We start from the raw sequence: 22,252 nt of genomic DNA, 5'->3' as shown, positions 1-22,252 counted from the left end.
TTTTTTTTTGTCTGTAGTAGTGTGCTCCAAGTCAGTCCAGCTTTGGAACAGCGGGGTCGCCTGGGTTGGGGTTGGGCTCGGGAGTGGTCGGCGGGTACAGCCTCGTAAACAGTGGAGTCACTCCAGCTGTTGCGAGATGGAATCCGCCGATCTTTTTTGAGTTCGATGTTGACTTGGTTGATCACGGGCTGTGTCATTGCTGGGCTGCTTGGAGAACATTGCACGCAGAAAAATTCATGTTTGTACTGTGCAAATAACTGTGCTTGTTTGTTTCAGTCCAGACCCATAATAGACAACCGGACCAAACCAACCCCCTTCGAAGCCATAGCCACAGCAATAGAACCGGACCAAAAAATCTACAACACACACACACGCACAAACAATAGAAATGGACAACAACCACTCATCTTCACTACACAACCGAGCATGCCCGGGATATGGCAAATGACTAGGAGGAAACGCCTAGTCAATTTTCTTTCATTGTTTGTTTTCGTGAATTTAATTCACAGTCACCACACGCGGTGGTGACAATACGGCATCAGTCCGTAATAATAAATAAATAAATAAATAAATAAATAAATAAATTCCTTACATGTACATTTGCCAGCAACTCATTCATCAAAAGACTTGATTATCGAGGAAGCTTCTTCGTCCATTGGATCTCGTGGTTTGAAGGATCCCAAATACTTACACATCCTGTAGCCGGAAAGGCCTTATCTTCCAAGGTGTCTCCTCGTCATTCAAGTCACAAGGGATGCTGGGGCCGTATCGATAACGGTGCCGGTCTTCACACAGCAGGATAGGGTTGCAAATCCCATCTGGACCATCTCCCCGGCCGTAGGACGGACTACTTTGCTACGGGTAAAATTAAGTCACAGAAAGCCAAAGTTGCTTAAAGGTTGTAGTGCCAAGGAAGAAGAAGAAGAAGAAGAAGAAGAAGAAGAAGAAGAGATATTGTAATCGAAGAATCCTGATTTACCAAGAGTTCCTGTAGTTGGATGAGATCTCATTGTCCAGTGGAGTGGGCATCTCGTCATCGAAGATAGCTCATCTAACTAGAGACTTTTTCTCCGAACGGGCACCATTGTCTTAAGGGTAATTGTCGTACATTGTATGTTGGTGGGCGCAACCATCCCTGCCATCTGGCGGTATTCCTATTATAAATCGTGTAAGCAAAGATCGAGCATTTAACTTAAAAAATTTCGTAGCTCAAATTGACAAGTTAAGTACCGGAAGGCACTTCGTAATCATCTGATTAAGTCAATTCAACTTTTAGTTCATCGCTTTCCTTCGTGAACGTTCGGAAGTAGTTCAGAATCCTACTTTTCCATAGGTTCTGCACGATCCTAAAATACAGTAGAAATTTAACAAGAAAAAGGCTTGTCAGACCGAGGCTTACATTTCTTTTTTTATTTCCACGGATTTCGACCCTTAGCTGTATTCCTCCATTCACGGCTGCTGTGTGCTTCTTAATGCCTCGTGTCGTACGGGTCGCTGACGAACACCTTTCTAGTGAGCATGAGCCCGGTATCCTCATCACGTGTCCCAACCGTCGAATCCTTCCGGTTTTGGTTACCGTCAGGATCGTTACATACAGGCTTGAAGAGTCATGAATTAATTAAATTTGAATCAACGAGATCTTCTCTGCGCAGCTGGAGGGGGAGTACGACCGCGACTTCGCAATCGTGCTTGGGGAAGCGTTGCCGGAGGACACCACTAACGAGGCGATTTCCTTTAATGACCACTGGCGTATGATGGAACAAGCCATCAGCACCACGGCCGGGCGAACGATTGGCCGCCTGACACGTAACCAGAGGAAGGAATCGTTTGATGATGAGTGCAGGCGAGCAATAACCGAGAAGAACGCAGCGCGTACCAGAATGCTCCAGCGCGAGACCCGACAAAACGTGGCGACCCATAAACGACTGAGAAGGCTGCAGACTGGGCTCTTTGAGGAAAAGAAGCGCAGCTTCTTGGAGTCGGATGTGCAGCTATCTCAGTCGGGAGAATCTCGCAAGTTCTACAGGATGCTGAATGCGGCACGAAGCGGATTTACTCCCATGATCGCCATGTGCCGTAACGCGGAGAGATATCCTGTCAGATGAACTAGAGGTGATAGACAGGTGGAAGTGCTTCATCAAAGGACACCTGAACAGAGCAGATGCAATAGAGGATGGGCCAGGCGCATAAGAGCATATAAGCATAAGAGAGCAGCACTTCTGACTTGACAATGACGAAGTGCCCTCGCCATCTTTGGATGAGGTCATCAGTGCCATTAGACAGCAGAAAACTCACAAGTCGGCTGACAGCGATGGGCTGGTGGCAGAACTGTTCAAGATAGGGCCGGAGAGGCTTGCCGCGGTCATACATTGCCTGATTGTCAGGATATGGGACCAGGAAGAACTACCGGACGAGTAGACGCTAGGTGTCATTCACCCAGTGTACGAAAAGGGTGACAGACAGGACTGTGCTCACTTCCGAGTCATCACAATCCAGAATGCTTCCTACAAGATACTGTCCCGCATACTCTCCTGCAGACTTCCCCCCTTGTTACACATTTCGTCGGAAGCTACCAAGCTGGATTTGTTGGAGGTAAATCCACGACCGACCAAATTGTTACTCTACGGGTTACTCTACAGGTGCCGGGAGAACCAGATCCCCACCAGATACCACCAGAACCAGATGCGGCAGTACGGTTTCCCTGCGAAACTTGTACGGCTGTTGAGGGCTATTATGGACGGTGTGCAGTGCAAGGTGAGTGTGTCGAACTCTCCTGTTTACTGTTGAACATCGCTCTGGAAGTTGTCATGCGAAGCGCGGGCTTTGACAACAGGGGCACGATTTTTACCCGGTCTCTCCAATTCCTTGGCTTCATAGATGATGTCGACATCGTCGGACGGACAGCGGCGGCGGTATGCGTACACCCGACTTAAACGCGAGGCCAATAGGATGGGATTGCGTGTCAATGCGACGAAGACAAAGTAGTTGCTTGCGGGAGGCTCTGACCGTGATAGAGCACGACTAGGAAACACAGTATTGGTTGACTGCGACTATCAACGGAGATCGAATGTAGTCGGAGATGAAGCAGAGCATGCATGTACCTTGTTTCCTGGAAACGGATTGGACAGCAGGCCATGTCTTTTAGAAGTGACTCATTGGAGCAGGCCAAGAAAGAAGAAGAATCTCATGTCTTAACTAGAAACTCACTTCACTAGAACTACACGCGTGTTTGTGATATGGACGCCTTCGTTTGATAACTTCTTCTGAGCAGCTCTTACTGCTGTTTAGGAACCCTAATAGACGGTACGCATTGCATGGTGGCATTATCCGGAGAATCCTTTTCCACGATCTTTGCAATTACTTGGCATTATGAATGATATCTGCGATACTGTACGAGGCCCATCTATTTGAACTGAGAAGCGATTGGTAAAGTTTGTAACAGAAGCTCGAGGTGGTAGACTGAACCACGAGTTGGCTGAGCTACTTCGCCCTGGTGCATGAAAGTATCGGCCGAGCAGAGCTTGTTGTAAAAAATTTGATAAATTGCTCTGCAATGCACAGTATTCGGCTAATTTTGATTTCAATTCAATTTGTTTAAAAAAATCCTGATAATTTTACTAATAAAATAATAACCGAAATTTTTACCTTTCTCACCATTTTTTTACAGCTAACGTTATGTCATAAAAGCTCTGGAGGCAAAATTTCGAGAAACAAACCGAAACATTCATTTCACAATAAAGGGAACCGCTGTACTCAAAACGGTTCTCCACTGCTAAGGCTTCTGACGAACACATCCATCGATTGATTGAATGGTTCTGGGGGTGTTTTGAGCCACGCTCGTTTCAGCTATGAGTTTTCTTTCCCACCGGACTAATCAACAAACGACACTTGCTAGTGCAACCGTCCGCGACTATTGCGACCCATAGAACCGGTGCCTAGTATAAAGCGGTAAAACCCACCGGTATAGATTACATGATGCTTTCTACCCCGGGGAGAGAAAAGAAATCTTATAAGTTTTCTTCATAAGTTAATTTAATTAAAGTAAATGCAGTGAAAGAGGCACGTACACGAAAAACTAAAACACACTCTCACAACTAGCTGGTTTAGGTAGGAAAATTGGCACTCCAGTGTATCTTGTGTGTCACGTACATATATTACTGAACGAACTATTTTTTCTCGCTGTACGTAAGGGTCCACCCTGAAGGCTCGACAATGGATCGGTTGGTTTTGTTTTATTTTTGAAACTAGCACATCGTGCCTATGGCCGTGAGAATGGCCTACCAGTAGCTGCACTTACCATACATTTTTGCAGCTAATTCAATAGAGAAAATCGAATTTCCCGTTTCACTTACCGGCCGTTCGACGTTTATCATATGCCCTTGGTGAGTTGGTAAACAGGGAAAATGGATGACAAAGGAGATGGGCAAAAAAGAAAAAAATGAAAAGATAGAATGTACACGTTGCAACAAGCGTAACATTATGTTTGCGGTTAGTGGGAGGCCCGGGGACCGTAGCTATGCATTTGGTCGGCTCAATTGGTGTTTTTTGTTCCCCCTAACAGGTTGTCCTAGTTTTCTCCTAGGACAGCAAAGGATAAAACATTAAAGAGATTATTTTTAAACGACATCGAATCTATGATTTGAAGAAGCTCCTGATTTTGCAGGACAAAACAAAAAAAAAATTGTTAATAAAAATGAATAATGGTAGGTTTTTGCTCTTCAAAATGCCTTAAAAGCATGAAACCCTCACCATCTGTCTGGTGGTTGTAACCGTTGAACTAATTTATTGCTTCCTTTTTTTTATTCTATCTAAAAATTGTGATCATCATGCGGTGAATACAAAATTTAATCATTTAAGAGAGTTGCAAATATAGAGATTTTAAATCGTTTTGACTGAATTATTAAAAAGGGGGAAAAAACGCTGAACCCGACTGCAACAAACAGTATCTATCTGCTCCGCGCTCCATACGAGCATATATTAGAAACGATTGCTTAGAGCGTACCAGGCGCTCAGGAACTGGCACAGATTACCTACAGGTTGCATCGAAGGCTGACCGAAAGAGTAACAGAGAAACTTAAATCTACTACGACTAGCTCCATCTTCCTCGTGTGGATGTTGAGGTGAGTTGTGCATGTCCTTCGCGTACGTTCGGAGCACTGGGCAGTGCAAAACATGTGTCCGAAGACAAAGGCTTCCGCTGGCCGACAGGAGACGCGATGACAAAGCGTACAGGAAACCCCCGGGGCCGGTCTGTTCTCGCTCGGTATCTCAATCGGTTGGAGCTAGTATGAAGAAGGAAGCCACACGATTGCTCGCCAGCAAAACCATGCAAAAGCGTTTTAGCGCCTGCGAACGGCTTCGTGGAGTTGATGAGGAGAAGCAGTATCGCATGCATGCGCTTTTTGGGTGAGGCAATTCTCCAAGGTTTTTTTTATAACATCCTTACTCTTTACGAGACACAAAACGGCGTGAAGACTCTATAGAAAAATCATCATGAGAATTAATGTTACCAATAAATAGTTAATAAAGATCAATCTTAAAGCAACGATTGTAACGATACACCCTGGATACAACAATGAGAGAAACATTTATCGTAAAGGTAATTCTACTGTTGATTATAAATCAGCATTTTTTTCTAATTAAATTTATCTAAAACTTATTAAGCGTATGAACCAACTTGCTACACCAATGAGCTTTCAACAAAGAATGGGTCTGTCATGCCAAAGCTCTTGATTTAGAAAAAAATTGAAGCAACGTACAAATTAGTCTAAATTGTAGCTTTCCCAGAGCACGCAGCGTTTTCTTTTCTTTATCAAAACCACCTCTCTTGCATCGTACTAGGTTATCATAACAAACTCATACCAACAGCATGCCTCCAAAATAACTCCCATGTTGTCTGTTTGCTAGACAACTTTACCGTCTCTCGCTTGTCTCGCTCGATCGAATGCTCCGGTACACCGCAACCCCGATTGGTCTTTTCAAGCCTCAAGTGTCCCGCACCACCGTCAAACTTATCTGCGAGCGCCGGTACGGTTATCTTCGGGTAAAACGGAAAGCGTGTCTGTCGCCGAAGCCATCCGTTGACGTTATCGTTCGGCAGTGCACTGCAAGCCCGGTCGGTCGGTCGGTCGGTCGGTCGTCCAACACAGTAGAGGCTTTTGTTACACCCGGCACCCATGCCCATGTGTGCGAGCGAATGCGATGGAACCGAGCGTGACAATGCTGGATGGTTTGACTCACCTGTACCGATAAAGTTAGCTTCAGGTGGTCAGCTAGAAAACATTCGTGCTGTGTTGTCCGTCGCGATAGGTTCCCGGTCGAAAGCGCATTACGGTTGGTGTGGGGAGGCCTCGAAAAGGATTATATTTGGAGCAGTCTAACCTGTGCGGAAGTGAACCAGTAAGGCGATCGAGATAAGAGAGCCGAAGCATAGCGTGATAAATTAGCGAAATTGGTACAATTTCAATAAAGGTGCGTGAGTGCTGGTAGAGTAAATAAGTGCGTCGATACGATGTGTAAAGAGTATTTTGTATGGCACTGAATGTATCTTGATAAGAGCAATAGTTCCAGCTCGATGACACATTGACTCACTTCTTCTTACAAGAAGTATATTTTTTCTTTAGCTACAACTGCCTTTTCGAGTTCGATATGGCAAGTGAACTGAGCTTGGTAGAGTAAATGGTGTGCAAAGAACTAATTTTGATATGAATTTTGTGTTGCAAGAGGATATAGAGATTGAGCTGTTAATGCTTAGTGCTACAAGATTATCTCACTCAAACAGAAAGATCAACGATCGTCGATGCTGCCAGTAATGCTTGATGCTTTATAATTAAACGTGTGTGCTTGTGTGTTCCTCCGTACAGATTTTCTGCCAAATTATTTTTCTTTTTTTTTACTCCGTTTCCAAGAGTTGTGCCCTATTTGAACGTGCACCGCTTTGCAATTTAACCTTTGCCTGTGCCAGATTAACCCATTACCTAATTGGCCGTCATCCGGCACGACATTCCGACGGCTTCGATGTAGCACTTCTCTATTTCGTCGCTCGCTTTAACAACCACTCGCAAATGAAGATCGGGCTTGATCATGCAAATAGAAAAACAAACACATCCAGCATCGCACACATAGCGATGAGCACAAGTGAACACGTGAGCAATTGAAGATGGATGAGACCGTGAGGAACGTGTGTGTATGTGAGCGATGCGTTTGTAGCGTGCGATGATCGTAACCGACTCATCTCCATCGACCGAAATTGCAGTGCCGGTGCAGCATGCAGCATGCACCGTACCGACCGACCGTTACACACTTCCAACCATCTGCCGTGCCGTTTGTCGCCGTCCCGTGGCAGCTAATTGTTTTCATTTTTGTATTGATTTTACCTTGACACGATCTCGGTGGCTCGGGGGGAGATTCGTTTGATGAGCTAGTGATGCTCTCTGGGTGGAAGATCGCGTTGCATTTGTGGTTGGCGGTTGAATTGCATGCGGTGGCGGGTTTTGTAAACAATTAAATTGTTCTAAAAATAATAACATAATTCTAATAACTCTTTGGTCAACTGATATTTTTGTAACTTTATGTAAGTTATAATTACACGCTGTTGCATAGCGCATAATGAAGCATTAAATCCAAGTTGTGAAATAAATTAAAAGCGATCAAAATTATTCATACATTAGCAAGTGCTTATACCAATAACTTAAACATGTGCTTTTATTGCTTGTAATATTTATAAATTCTTTCGGGTAGTGTGTTCGACCTGTTTTACGTTTATTGTAATGGTAGTAATATTGATAAAAATTAAAACGTGCAATTAAAAAGAAAAATGTGTTGGGCGGTCATTGGGTGGTAGAGGCGACATCAGCGCCGGTCTTCATATGGCAATACCAGGCTTTAAATCCCATCCGGACCGCTCCTCCGTAGTGAGAACTTTCTTATCCAATTACGTAGTATCATTGACTCTAGTAAGCCAGAAATGACAAGCTTGGCCTTAAGAAGTAGTTTGGCCAAAAACGAGAGAGAGAGAGGGAGAGAGAGAGAGAGAGAGACAAAAAATCTACTCTTATTTTGCTCAAGTTCTTGTTAAAAAAGTGAAAATACAATTTTTTTTTTCTTTCAAAATTAAGTCCTTTAACTGTTTCTTTATAAAACAACCAGATACTGACAAAATCCGTCCAAAATCTCTTGCGGCTATGTTTCGGTAGACTTGAAAGATGTCAAAAGAGATCAAGAAAAAATTTCATATTAAATTTGTTATGATCAACGAATTTGCCTAATTACGAAACCAGCCGAACTCCGGAATATTTTGGTATTTCGGTAAACAAAGATGAAAATGTGCAAAAACATCGTTTGTTAAGAACAGACATTACTCTAACACTTTAAAAGTACTTTAAAGAGAACATCTTTTAGGTTTTTTTCATAACTATTATTCGTTTTGCGAATTACGCAAACAATTATGCTTCTTTTTTGCAACCTGCCGACAGTAAATCCACTGCCGAGAACACTGATACAGTGTAATTAACATCTAAATAAATATAATCACAAAAATACAGAGCGTTTATCAACTAAACTAAAACTCTTATGAAACTGTGCGTTTAAATTCAAAGCTGTGTCCAGGATTTGGTCTGTAATCGAAAATATCTCTGTAATTTCAATTTAGTTTAATCGATTTCCTATTGCGCATGCTCGGCTAGGGGAAAATCATCGCCAGCACGATAAGGGTGTGTGCAGTGGCATCACAAAGGGCTGCTCTCCGTGATGCTGGCACGCGCGTTCGTGTGTGTGTGTGTATGAGCGTCGGTTGCAGCAAAATCTAACCACTGTCAAAAAAATTATCGCTCCGATTAGGCAACGGAACGCTTACATCGAAGGGCGAATATTGAGCACTGAAGCATGCGCACACCTAAATGCCCTCTCATCGGTTTGTCGGTTTGCGTGATTGGCAAGCTGTAGGCGCGTTTACACAACGGATGTGGATGATTCCGTTTGGATTCCCCGGGTTTGATAAATTGATTAGGAATCGGAAATTTCAATTCGAGAAATTGACCCATACAAAACAGTTTTTAAAAAGAAAATTTCTGTCTTATTTAAACCAAACGCAAAGATCCGTACCGAAAACGCGTGGGAAAAACCGTTTGGAACCAAACAGTATTTTCGCCCGTTTCGTCGATTAACCAACATCAGTTTAACAACCACCCCTCCCAAACAAATGACTTTTGCACACACACACACACACTGATGAGCTGCGTTTTCTCCATCTCACGCGTTACATTCCAGGCACGATGGATCCCAGTATTCTAGCAACCATGGACCGTGACGCACTGAAAAAGCAGATCGAAAACATGAAGTACCAGGCCTCGATGGAGCGGTGGCCATTGTCGAAGAGTATCGCAGCGTAAGTACCTAACAGCCCCCTTCCTTTCCAACCCCCCCTCGCCACTTCATTTTTCTGCTGCCGTTAGTGCCGTTTTCTTTAGTGGCTTTAGTGTTTTAGTGCGAGTTGTTTAAGCTGTTTCTGTTCAGTAAGAAGATCAATCCTATGGTGATACTAGCAAATCGGTTTAACAACCATTCTGACCATGGATTCCTTCGATGAGTGTCTCCAATAGTTAAAAAGGCGAACTGTAAGGAAAACTCAATTCCCTCAAGAATTTACGAAGAGTGGGGGGATGCTGCTGATCGCTTCACACAGTCAAAAAGGACAGTTTCGTGCTGAAAAAAAAAAACAGGGACGCAGTCAGTTCAGTCGATAATTTCGGGGTGTGTATTAGCCAGTAATGAGTCAGCCATGTGTGGGGTGGCTGAAGATGGGCTTTGAGTTGCCAAAAGTGACAAGTGACTGCAAGTGATATGCGGGTGATGCAAAACGGAGCCAGCAAAGGTGTGCAACCATGTGAGTGTGTGCCAAAGCAGCATATAGATTGGCTCTGCTACAGAACCTCCCGGAATAATGGAACCATTTCTCAAGTGCTGAAATAACTCTCTTCCTGACACAAGGACACGTGCGGTTGTTGAGCAAACGAAAAACGAGTCCAAGTTTAAGGAATAAAGGATAAAAGTCCGGCGAAAATGTCGGTACGGCAAACGGGCCGAACGTCAACGGAAAACGGATGTGGGAAAAAATCGATACAGAAACCACCACCCCACTCACGCTCATGCCCTAATCCTCCCCTAGCAGACACTGACTACGGCACTCGTCAGTGGCGTTGCTAGTATTGGTGATGCTGCTGTGGCTGGGAGAATAGAAGCATTGTAGGCAGTAATCACGCAGGAAGCGTGTGAAGTTGGAGTTTTTCCAGATCCTCGTCCTGCTCTGCCGCCTGTCCGTGGCTTACCACGCAAGTGAAGCGACGGACCCTCCGGGGAGAAACAAATTATAGCGGCCTCTGGAACAATGCGCCAGAAGGGGAAAGGCCCATTCATCTGGGAAGTGTTGCGCTGTGTGTGTGTGTGTGTGTGTTAGTGTGCCACTGGGTGGTTACGGATATCCCACCATTAGCAGGTTGCTCGGCTGGAAGGTGGGCCAGCTTCTATCCACCTAGCTAGCCCGAGTGTTCTTATCTTCAACAATGAACGTTTTTTCGCTCTCGCTCTCACGCGCTCACTCGCATGTTGCTGGCAGTGGTAGTTGTGCCAGCGACACTCACGCTGTAGTGATACGCACCGAGACTCGCGCGTGTGTGCGTGCTGGGAAAACAGTGCCAAGGTAGACGACGGTGAACGTTCCCTCCACCGGCTCGTGCGGTTTTTGGAGCTGCCGTGCGGTGGAGACGCATTATCACCTTTCGGCGCGTTCTTGGCAGGGCGCTGGTAAGGGCGCATGGGACGGAAGCAAGCCGCGATAGCACCGATAAAGATCGGCTTGCAGTGCTCTCGCTGTACTTGTTTGTTGAGTTTTTGCTTCCCTCACCGTAATGTTATCGTTGCCACACTATTCTGTTTGCCGTGGAATGTTTGTGGAACTTGAGGTGGCTTGCACATTGATGAGAGCACTTTAATTGTTTAGCAAAAATTGATGAGTGAGAAGTGTTTGGGAAGAATTATGGACCTCTGTTGTGCTTGTTGGTTTGGGCTATCGAGAGTATGATTGATTGTAACGAGATATTTAACTTATGTATGAAGTGTTTAGGATATTAAAGCTTTATTGTAATTGAACAAAGGCCAAAAACTGTCATTTAACATACGAATTAATGTTATCGGTCTTAAATGAATGCCAGAAGTAATGCCTTGGAATGCATTAGTAGTCGGCGTAGTCGATTCTAATTGTAAACGCGCACGCCAGGGTTAAGGTGCCCTTTTAAGGTTCGGAGTAGAAAATGCCTCCTTACTAAAGCCGGAGTAGAAAATGCCTCCGTAGTCGAATGAACAAAACGAAAAATCATCTACCATAATAATATTACCATTTTGTAAGTTATGAAAGCTTTTATTAAAGTAAGTAGCTAGGTGAACGATGAAAACTTGCCCTTGAAGTTGTTCATGAAGCGTAACTTTTCCACAAGGAAATTTATGGAGAGTGTTAATAATGTATGAATAGTTCCTAAGCGAGAAAACATGAGTTTTCCCGTAGCTATCACAACTAAGAGTAGGTTTAGTGGAACACTGGAAGCTGCTTCGGTTGGTAACACGAAAGCATCCTTAATAAATCACAAACTCAACTACCTTCTCCTTTTCAAGACTGTATATATAATACGTCATCTTCTACTTCTTTTTGGGTTAACGGTGTCCTCTAGGTCATGCCGGCTTATTCTTATATTATACTTAATGATACCACGTAGTTGGACAGTCAGTCCTTTCTACGGAGGAACGATACGGATGGGATTTGATTCCTGTTCCTGTTGTTTGAAGATTGGCGTCTTTATTACCTAAGCTACCAGAACGTTTCATATATGTTATGTATAAATAGCTTTAACAAGACTTAATCATAGATAATAATAGTACACTTACAACCAAACATTCACCGTTGACCTATCGCCCACCCAGCATTCCCAGAATTTGCCGTAGTATCATCAATTCAATCACATGATAGGATGGACGATGGCAGAAAAAAATCACCTAGGCAACATCTAAATAGAATAGGAAAAACGAATTATTATTCTTTTGTTTAGGTTTTTACACATACACTCGCATACGCTTTATATACTACAATATTGATACATAATGCATAATGCAAAAAAAAAGTTTTTCTTTATGTATGCCAAAATGTCATACACTTTTATACATTGTTACGCACACCACCACTAAAGTACAGCTGCCAAAGCTCTACTTGAACGGCGTCCTCATTAGTAACGAACTGTGAACAGCACCACTTACCATGTTCTAATGATGTTCGTATGCTCAATTTCTCACGACTGCCACTCTCGTCGTTTTCTTGACATTAGTGCATCTTCTCCCAAAACCGTCCGTCTACCATTACCGCTTCCCACCTATCTTCCCGGTAGGGCACGAGGATGACAAGTAAAATCACCAGCAGCAGCACCGTGTTTCTCTATTCCGCTTCAGACAAGAAAAATAAATGACGGACCAGTTTCAAGGGTTGTATCCATGCACGCAGGCACTGTGCACGGGAGAGACGATTCATTAGATTAACAAAGTTTTCCCATCGCTCAGTTAAGGTCTGGGGCGAAAAAAAAAACAAAAGCCACTAACAAGCCAAAAGACATTCCTTTTGAAGATTGTAATCCTCTATCCATCACAATAAGCTTTGCCATGACTAGAAGAATTGAATGCCACTCTCTTTCGTGATGAAACTGTATCGATTTGGGATCGAATATCAGCGGGCCTTCTTCATATTTCCTTAGTTGGAACTTGTAGCGGAATCTCTCCGCACACTAGTTGCACATTGAAATGAGCGGATGGGTTTGGGATGTAACCGTTTGCGATGGGCTTTTTACGATCTCTGTACAAAAAATCGGTGTGAATGAGCAGCAAAATGATTAAGAGTCAGAAATGGGATTATACGGGTGGATTACAGTTTAATTACAAGAAATTAAGAGCAAACCAAAATGCCCGCATACACTTTCATTACTTAGGTCGTCTATGTTTCAACCTTCAGGAGGTTTCAGCCAGACAGATCTATTCGATGGACGAAAAGTTTGAGGAAAGCTACACCAATTGTGCATTCAATTTATTTAACGCCTAACCTGAGTAACTGCTATGATAGCGATGCATCGCGGCATAGAATAAGTTTAATGTTTAATGATGAGCGAATAGAAGTTTAAGGAGAATTTCTTAATAAGATAACCTTAGTATAGGAATTACTAAAACCAAACCGATCACTAACACAATAACATACTAATGTACGATACTAACAATGTACTAACATCCGCATGCAATGCTACTAATCCTAAATCTATAAGCAAGGCACAAGAAAGCACCCGTTCCATGCCAGGATCGGCCCGTTGCTCATTACTAAACCTACCTAAAAACACTAAGCCCACTTAACACCTTTCACTAACTTTCTAACCAAAAACGAAAAGGATAAACGTGTCCGAAGACAGTTGGTCGCCGTCCTCGCCTACGGTGTCCTGTGGCGTTCCAGGAGAAAATTGGCAATCCCTAGCACAAACAAATCCCCGCACCGGTGACCCCGCAAAAAAAAACCTCGGAGGTGTAAACGGGTCACCCGGTGGTGTGCGTGATTGAAATTTTAATGAAAAGTAATCACACCCGCGGTACTCGGTGGAATAAACACCGGGTAAATGAAAGCCACTGATGTAAAAGCGATCCAAGTAGGCTGCTGAGCCGGAGACGGACAACTCCTACCAGTGCCTGCCAGGTAGGTATGGCCGGGACAAAACGGGTAAACGAAAAAGAATAACACGCCAGGGCAGAGCAGTGTGGATCCTTCGAGTCGAAGGGTGGTGATTGGAAAATGGATTACATTCTTGTCGGCACGTGACGTACTTTTGTGCGTTGTGCAAGTAATGAAAACATTCAATCAAGTATAGAAGATGGAGTAGAAATAGTGGCTTAGCAGTGGCTTTTTGCGTGGTTCTTTTACTCCTTTAAAAGCTCTTTAGTTTCTAGTGAATAAAAAGTAGAGCAAACTAGCCGAGGGAAAATAGAAGCAAAAATAGTTGAAGTACATAAATATCTGTCACCTGCTAGGAGAGCGGTAATGGCGGATACCTAGTAGCTACTAATTGGATTTCAATTAAAAAGCTTTCTCGTCTGGTAGTTCCCGTTCCCTTAGGACGTAACAGGATTAACGAGGGCTATCGATTGCGCTCTTTCATTAGCTGTGCTGGAAGCGGTCCGCACATTGCACTGATTATTTATTGCTAAATTGAAATTGTGCACTATTGGTCATTGTTTCGATAACGGGAGGGTATTTATAGTTTCGCTATATTTAGAACTTCCCTGTATGGATGTGTCGTAGAATTTTCAAACTATTAATAACTCAATCAGTATTTCACACAACATACCACTCTAATTTGAGGATAATACATATCCGATGACACCTGTGCTCGGTCATGAATAGTTAATCATGGTCAATTTGTACCACACACAACAGATTAGCGAACAGAGAATCGGCAACAATCGAACCAAAACAACCTGCACAAGACGGTTGATCGATCTTCGTTGACATCGGCGCTCCGAACGTTGCCACTACCGCAAACGAGTGCGGGATTGATTGGATGATTGTTGGAGAAAAATAAATAAATGAAGTACCATTAACAAGCATCATTACGTACACTTGATTAGTTCCACAGAACCATAGAAATGCCGTCGAACGGAAAGCTACGCCTGTGTTTCGCATACACTCAGTTTGAACGCTGTTGCAAACGGAAAAATTCGTGCCAATGGCAGGGGGAAGAAATTTAATTACAATTTTCCCGGAATGAGCCGGATGTGGGTAGCTAAAGCAAATAAACTTCCGCTCGGCGTTGTGCTGGCAACCAGCGATGGCAACCGGCGATAGCAACGAGCAAGAAGACACCTATCAGAATCGGTGTGGGGAGTGAGTGTACAACAGTAATCGGGAAAAAGCATATAAATCATGCCTGTCTGACAGGGACAAGATGTTTGATGTGTCGTCATGGTGATATTACCATCGATCTCATGGCTGAGTTTTGGCAAGCTCTCATATTTTGATTATTGGCACACTGTTGATGCAATCATACCAATACCAACAATGTTTGCAACAAAGCTTCAAAAAATTTGGATACAAGTTCAATAACTTGTAACAAACAAAAAATCCCGATTTGTTTTTGCTGATCTTTGGTTCGAGTTTCTCGTGGCAACGCACATTCAAAATTCTCCATTCAAATTAGCTCTCAAACTTCGGTACCTCGATACTGCCAATTTGAAAACATTGTTTGTTTTTCGTCGGAAATAAATTGAAAACTGCAAATCAAAAAACAAAAAAGAATATGAAACTCCCGAGAATTATTCATGAAGCTTTCATTGAAATGTGGTACTGAAAGAATTATTGCTGGTTCTAGGAAGCAAACCCCACTGGCGCTTTAATGAAGCAGCGTCAATAATGAGGGAATTTTCTTATTTTTGAGTTGGAACGTTTATCGTGGAGTAATATTTTTTCCATGGAAAAGTAAATAACCATGACCACTGTAGAGGCAGACAAAAATATTATCCAATCCAATCACGCGTTGCACACATTGAAGAAATCTTTCCCGTTTGATGCAGACTTTCGAACATTCGATTGATTTTTCATGTGACGACTCATTTTACTCCTTCGCTACACATTTTCTGCTCCCGGATCGTATTACCGGCTGGTGCAAAAGCAGATACTGGGATGGAAAAACCATTTTCCCGCTCCCGATTCGCATGCCTGTTCCATCAGCCGGAGCGGAAATTGAAGAAAACCGCGACCACGGAAGCGTGCGGCAAGAAAACACGCTATGGATGTGGAAATACATTTATGTTCCACACGCCGTCCATTCGGATCAATCCATCCATTCCTTGATCCCCCGCGCTGGTTTGGTAGCACGCTGTAAAGCCGTGGTGACAGAGTTTCGAATAAAATCTTCGCCGTCGTCGGTGCACGAATGAATCGCCACTTTCATCACCAGCGCCGCAGGGTTTTCTTAAGTGTTTCACAGTGTACAGGCGCGCATGATGGTGGCCTGTGGTTTATTATTTTTCCATTCCCTAAACCCTACTCAAGCCTCCGTTATTCGCTCGAACGATTTCGCATTGAATCGGTGCTTGTGTGAGCATGGGAGAAGGATGAGAAGCTACCCGTGCAAGACGGTATATTTCCTGTGTAACTGTTGCTATTTGGTGAACATTGATAGAAAGAAAGCAGCTTGAAGCTTGGCTATAAAATGATAACATGGAGAAAAAAAATTAAGACCCAAGTGATTGGTTTTGAAAGCCATTTGAATTAAGTTAATTTATCTGGTCGGATCTCTGATCGACAAACAGCGCCTGAGATTTAAATACCGAAAAAAGAGGCATTCATTACTTTATTCTACTGCAGAAGAAATTATGTAATAAAAGAATCTGCCTAACGTACATAAAACCGTCGTGTGGTTTTTGAGTGCGTAAAACTAGCTCAGAAGCATTATTTTTTCATGCGTTTAGCGTCTAGTTTTCGTCATGTAGACAGTCCTTTTCCCTTTTCAAACATGAATCATACGGACAGGTTGTCAACTTGTAGGCTGATTGGTATGACAAGAACCATCATACTGAGCTACGCAGCCTGTACTTGTAATCAACCACGAGCAGAAGCCACCAAGGGGGAAAAAGGTACCTTTTAACCTTTCCTATATTAAAAATACATCAACATGCTCCGGCACACAACACAAGCAACCGCTTACAATGTTCAATATTTAATAAGCCCCTGGCGGTGATTGAAGTAAGCATCATCCAAACAAAGCTTTTTGCTTTCGAGCGAGTATGGAAGGAAAACAATACTGAAAACGGATTTTTCTTTATGAGCTTTTTGTCTTACTCTCTAACATTTTAATTTAGCTGCACGAAAGAATTCTGTTATTTTGTATCGTTTTTTTGTACACGAGAGAGAGCGAGAGAGTAATGCAGGAGTTTTCAGGAAACTTTACTTTCGAAATAGTTGACACGTTTTTGCAAACGATTCTGCCTGAGACAACCGACGCAGGCTAACAACCGTGAAAACGGACTGCTGCTAGCAACCGATACGCTTGGGTTGGGTGTAAGTAACCATCGGAAGCTTTAGGCAGTCATAGAAACACCGTTTCCTTTTTCGGGACCGGTTGAAGATATTTTATTTTTTTGCCCTCCACGCTTTTTTTGGTAGCCGTCAGTTCAACGGGACGCGATCAAAGAAAATCATATTGCAATGCGGCAAACGTTCTCGACCTTTTCGTAGAAAATTCCAAAACCTTAAGTGTTATTAGTGCTTTATGCACGAACCCTTCGGGCAGCGGGCCTTGCGAGCGGAAGAATTTTTGTTAAGTGAGACGTATTTAATATAACTGTGGCCTTTTGTGAAGCGTATGTAACGTTATTACAGGGCAAGAGCACCTGAAAGCTCAGCACCAAACAGTAGGAAAATAGAATAAAAATGAAAGAATTGATTGTAAATGCTGAAGTCATTTACATCGGAAACAATTCTCTTCATCAAAATTTAAAATCTTTTTTTTATGACTCGGTAGGAATGGCCTGGCTTTGGCCGGTTGTTTGCTAAGAACTAAGAAAAAGATAAAGAACAATTCACATTAGTTTGAAGAAATTTCCTTCTTCAAACCGGGAAAGAACATCTTGTCCCTAGTGAGTTCGAACGATCTGTTGCTTGAAATTTCGTCGTCAAAAACTAAATTTTTTCTTTCGTTGTTTGAGCGGGTCTGTGAACAGTGGACATCACTTCCCGTCAGTTCCTTGGTAACACGTCACACGACACGCAATTATAAAAATTTGAAATCTTGTTAGATAAGATTTTACTTACTTATTTACTTACTTATCCGGCGCTACAACCGCTTCGCGGTCTTGGCCTGCTGTAACAATCGTCGATACCCCTCACGGTCCACCGCCTTCTTCTGTCAATCGATTATCCCGTCCGTTCTGGCGGACGCATCAACGCCCTCACTCCAGCTCAGTTTGAGCATGCCACGCTGCCTCTGTCCGTGTGGACGGCCTAAAAGAACTTTACCGGCTGAGTCGTCCGGTGTCATTCTCATGACGTGATCAGCCCGAAGGATCCGGACGAGTCTAATTCACTGCAGGATGGTGAGATCATCGTAGCGGCTCCTCCATTGTCCTTCCACACATCTTCTTCTTCCTTGGCAATGCAACCTCGAGAAGTCTCGGCCTGCCATTTCCGGCGCTTTGTGACTTAATTTTACCCGAAGTGAAGCAGTCAGCCCTACGTACGGGGATATGGTCTGGATGGGATTTGAACCCTGGTCCTAACGTGTGAAGACCGGCACCGTTATCGCTTCGGCCGCCGGTCCGCCCCATTCCACACATACGGTGTCATAAATCCTTCTGAGCATCTTCCTTTCGAGTGCAGCTAAGAGGGTTTCGTCAGTTTTGTACAGAATCCATGTATCAAAGGGTTATTTGAGTACTGGGACTATGAACGATGAATGAATGAAACCGACAAAAAAAAAATCAGAAAAGCATCGCACTATTTAGTAACTTTTGGAGATCTTCAAATATTTCGTGATGTTATTGCATTATTAGTTGCATTGTTTTAATTTGATTCATTTCTGTATTGCTTTTCTTTTAACAATTCAGCTATACTAACAAGCGTTCCTATTAACCAAAACCATTCATTTATTCCCTTTTTTACAGCATGCGAGAATACGTGGAGGAGAACGAAAAGAACGATCCATTGATTCACGCTCCGGACAAGAAGAATAATCCTTGGGCTGAGAAGGGCAAATGTGTCATCATGTAAATAGCGTCCTATCTTCTACCGATACTTCTACTACTACTACTTCTACTACTACTACTACTACTACTACTACTACCACTACCACCACCATCACCACTACTACTTCTACACCCAAAATCCAATTACTATTTTCTACAACTTTCTACCAAATGTATCATACGGCCGGCAACAGAGCCTCTGCTTCTCATCGAACCTTAACAAGCCGCCAGTGCCAGCGCCACTCGATACCACTTTTTTGGGTGTGACCAATTCTAAAACCCGCGACCCATTCGGATCGGCAACTGAAAATCTCAACACTCATTATTTGACCGATACCGTCAGTAGCTTCTGTTTTCTTCTACTCTTTCTGCTCGTAATGGCAATTACGTTTTTGGATTCTCAAGTACATCCCTTATGAAAAGGTATTATTTTTACCGGACATACAGAGACCACAGCAGAAGTGCAAACAAACCCGGAACCAATCTAACCAACAAACTGCGAAAATCAATCAAAATAAGCTATTTACGCGCTCAATATTAAGGTCCTTTTAGTTAAGATATTTATGATCGGTTTATTGTTTTATCTCGATCGGTCTGAGCGTGTTTGATCGTAGTTTTAAAAATACCTTAGCAGAACATTACAATCGAAAAAACAATGAGAGCCGAAAGAGTAGAAAGCAGAGCAGAGAAAGAGGCAACTGCCAAGATACATCAATGGTGGCATCAAAGGGTCGCAGCAGCAGCAGTAGCAGCAGCAGGGCTTACGTTCCATCTTGCTTTAAAAATCTCATTGCGATCTGTTCATTAGCTTTAAGTTTCGGATCGGATCGGTGTGTGTTTGTGTTTTTTATTTTTTATTTATCTCGGTTCGGTTCTGTTCATTCTGTCCGTCGACAGCAGTGCATCATATGTTAGTGCAAGTAGCGGCATTAAAACACGCGAACGTTTGTAACTCTCTCCGGTGTAGCAAAACCAAGCAAAAACTGCCGGGCCCGAGCGCCCAGCGCCAAGCAGCGAAACTGTTTGCGAAAATGTGCAAAATTTAAATGAAGAATTAAAGAGAACAATTAGCGTGTGGGGCTAATTGAAAACAAAAAACAAACTGAATCCTACCAAGACCACGCCATGCGTGTATCATTGTGTGCATACTTTCGCCTGGATGTTGTTTTGTGTTTTTCACTCGCTTTTCCCCACCATTGAAAGATGTGACAAACAAGTGGCTCACACACACATGCACGGAGGGCTGAAAATACTGTTGTACAGTTGTCGTAAACAACAAGCACGTCTCTTATCCTTCGCTGAACTTTAGGGGCAGATCCTGTCGGGCAGGACACTTCGCGGCTGCGGATCGGGTTGTGTGTTATTTTTGTTTCGTTTTACGTTTGCTGGAATAAATCAAACACATGCATGTCCAATAGTGTTGTTGTGTGCCGTCCTTTCTATGTTTCGGGTGAAATTTTGTTTTTTTTTATTTTTGTTTTGTGCATTTTTGTCCTTTTGATGTTTCTGTTGTTCGTTGTTGTGCTGTTGTACATATTTACTTTACCAGTTTGTTTGTCGCGGGCATCGTGATTGACTGTTGTTCTTCAGTCAAACTTTTGATATGATTTCTTTGTACACTGTCTAATCACTTTTGTAGTGTTTTTGTTTGTTTCTATTTTATTTTCACTGTTAAAACATTTTTTAAACTATAACAGAACAGATAGCAAGAAAAACTTAAGGAAGTCCTTATTATTGTTTTGAAATTTTCATATAGAGGCTCTAAACTCAAGTTTTGTAAATATTCACACAAATTCGACTAGTAGTTAAATAACTTCTTCTCGTATCTCTGTTAAGCCGTTTTGCAAAGTGGTAGTAAGAGAAACAACACTATTCGCCTCCACCTTCCTCGCTGTTCGTCGCTACAATCTCACTAAGGCAACCCGTTGTGCATCGTTTTGGGCACAATCTCTTTTTCTTTACCTCCTTTCAACAGATAAAATGACACGCTCGATGGTCACTTGTCGTAAGCAATGCCGCGCCTCGTCGTGCCACACAAACAAAGAACCGCCACCGGAGCACCGAGAGCGAAACGGGCATGATTGGTTGAAACTCACCGCTGCACGCGCGGATTATGTTTGTAGAGTTACCGTTTAAAGACCAAAAGCAGCGCAAAAGGTTCGGGTTGGGTGAGGAACAGGAAACCAGTGTCATCCTATAGCATACACAAACACGCAAAAAAAACAACAAAAAACATGTCATACCTACAGATACAAGATTCCGAGCAGCCGAAGCGACAAAACCAATGAGCGATTCTACGCACAATCCAGCGCACAAAGGATGGATGAGTTTGAGGCCATTTGGAGTGGGATGCATTTAACAAGAGTCTAGTCATAGTTTTTGGTTTGTTTTTTTTTTAGGTATGATTTTAGTGGACGATCGACGATCGTAGCTTGCGGCTAGGGAAAAGTTAACAGGCATGATGTTTGTTTTAGTGCGTACGTTGCAGATATCGTAGCTGAGCGTGGCAGGCGAAGAAAAATCAGGAACTAGGAACTCCTCTTAAGTCATACCGTTTCTTTACCAATATTTCTCTCGCCCCCCCGTAATGAGCTCCCCATTGGGAGTTCGTGTGTTCAATAGTAGTATTCGCGCATTTGATCGCGGTAGCAGCTATCTAGTCTGTTGGGACAGTTTTTGTTCGTGCAAACTGCACTTAGCGCTGGAGGTACGACGAGGCATTCTAACGTTTTTTTTATTTACATCGTATCCATTGTGCTCATCGATTTTCTTTCCTTCTATCTGTAATAAGCAGAACCGTGCCGGATTGCAGTTTGAACCGTGGAGGTTAAGTCAACTATGGTTCAAGCAAGGTGCTCCCGTATCGTCCGTTTCTATTACACTATACACACTGAAGAAAATGCTGCAACAGTATCAGGTGCATGTTTCACCATGAACGCATATGTGCGATTCGATCGAGCGATGCTTCACTAGCTCTGTCTGTGTGGCTGTATGTGTGTGTATAGATAATCCGAAATCCAAAGGACCGTGGGCGACCGAGGGCGATTTCTTTCCGTTTTTATGTTTACAAATTGCCTGTTGCAGTACCATAAACCTAGTATACACTTAAAATACAAATCATTATCATTATAAATCACAAAAAAACATTAAACTATTGATGAGGTAAAATTCACATTTCTTATAAATAAAATAAACGAAACTTAATAGTCTAACCGGGTGTGTGTAGCATATTGATACGTCGTGGAAACTTTGCCGCTGGAAATACCTGTTGCATAAATGAAGAATTACTATTAGCCGAGTTCGAGATGCTTTGCAGGATTTTAGCCATGGACTATTAGCCTTTAGTCCGGACGATCAAGTATGCTCTCTAACGGCGAGCTCTAGTACGAGCTGAGCGATCATATCTCACCATTTTGAAGCATTGATCATGTTTCGAGAATGACAC

The 22,252-nt window shown here is 43.0% G+C and overlaps 2 protein-coding genes across 4 annotated transcripts; one reads left to right on the top strand and one right to left on the bottom strand.

Moving 5' to 3' along the window:
• Positions 1 to 847: 847 nt before the first annotated feature.
• Positions 848 to 6,106, bottom strand: LOC118512652. 2 transcript variants are annotated; one of them, XM_036057370.1, is made up of 3 exons: positions 5,863 to 5,937; positions 1,400 to 1,598; positions 848 to 1,154 (listed from the first exon to the last, which is right to left on the bottom strand). In XM_036057370.1, exons 1-3 carry the CDS (start codon positions 5,889 to 5,891, stop codon positions 1,056 to 1,058), a joined length of 327 nt encoding a protein of 108 aa, XP_035913263.1. In that variant the 5' UTR covers positions 5,892 to 5,937; the 3' UTR covers positions 848 to 1,055. The 2 variants fall into 2 exon arrangements, 1 of the variants encoding a protein (XP_035913263.1); XR_004906329.1 differs by lacking the exons at positions 848 to 1,154; positions 1,400 to 1,598 and adding an exon at positions 3,544 to 5,477 and having other exon boundaries at positions 5,863 to 6,106.
• LOC118512653 (guanine nucleotide-binding protein subunit gamma-e) lies at positions 6,032 to 22,019 on the top strand. Of its 2 annotated transcripts, XM_036057372.1 has the most exons (4): positions 6,263 to 6,471; positions 9,268 to 9,385; positions 18,727 to 18,828; positions 20,783 to 22,019. In XM_036057372.1, exons 2-4 carry the CDS (start codon positions 9,273 to 9,275, stop codon positions 20,784 to 20,786), a joined length of 219 nt encoding a protein of 72 aa, XP_035913265.1. In that variant the 5' UTR covers positions 6,263 to 6,471; positions 9,268 to 9,272; the 3' UTR covers positions 20,787 to 22,019. The 2 variants fall into 2 exon arrangements, with proteins under 2 accessions (XP_035913264.1, XP_035913265.1); XM_036057371.1 differs by lacking the exon at positions 20,783 to 22,019 and having other exon boundaries at positions 6,032 to 6,471; positions 18,727 to 20,222.
• Positions 22,020 to 22,252: the final 233 nt, after the last annotated feature.

This window comes from Anopheles stephensi, chromosome 3 (assembly GCF_013141755.1).
Source record: "Anopheles stephensi strain Indian chromosome 3, UCI_ANSTEP_V1.0, whole genome shotgun sequence".
In the NCBI taxonomy this organism is placed as follows: domain Eukaryota; kingdom Metazoa; phylum Arthropoda; class Insecta; order Diptera; family Culicidae; genus Anopheles; species Anopheles stephensi.
Note: the sequence above shows the minus strand (reverse complement) of the source record. Positions and strands in the feature narration are given on the sequence as shown.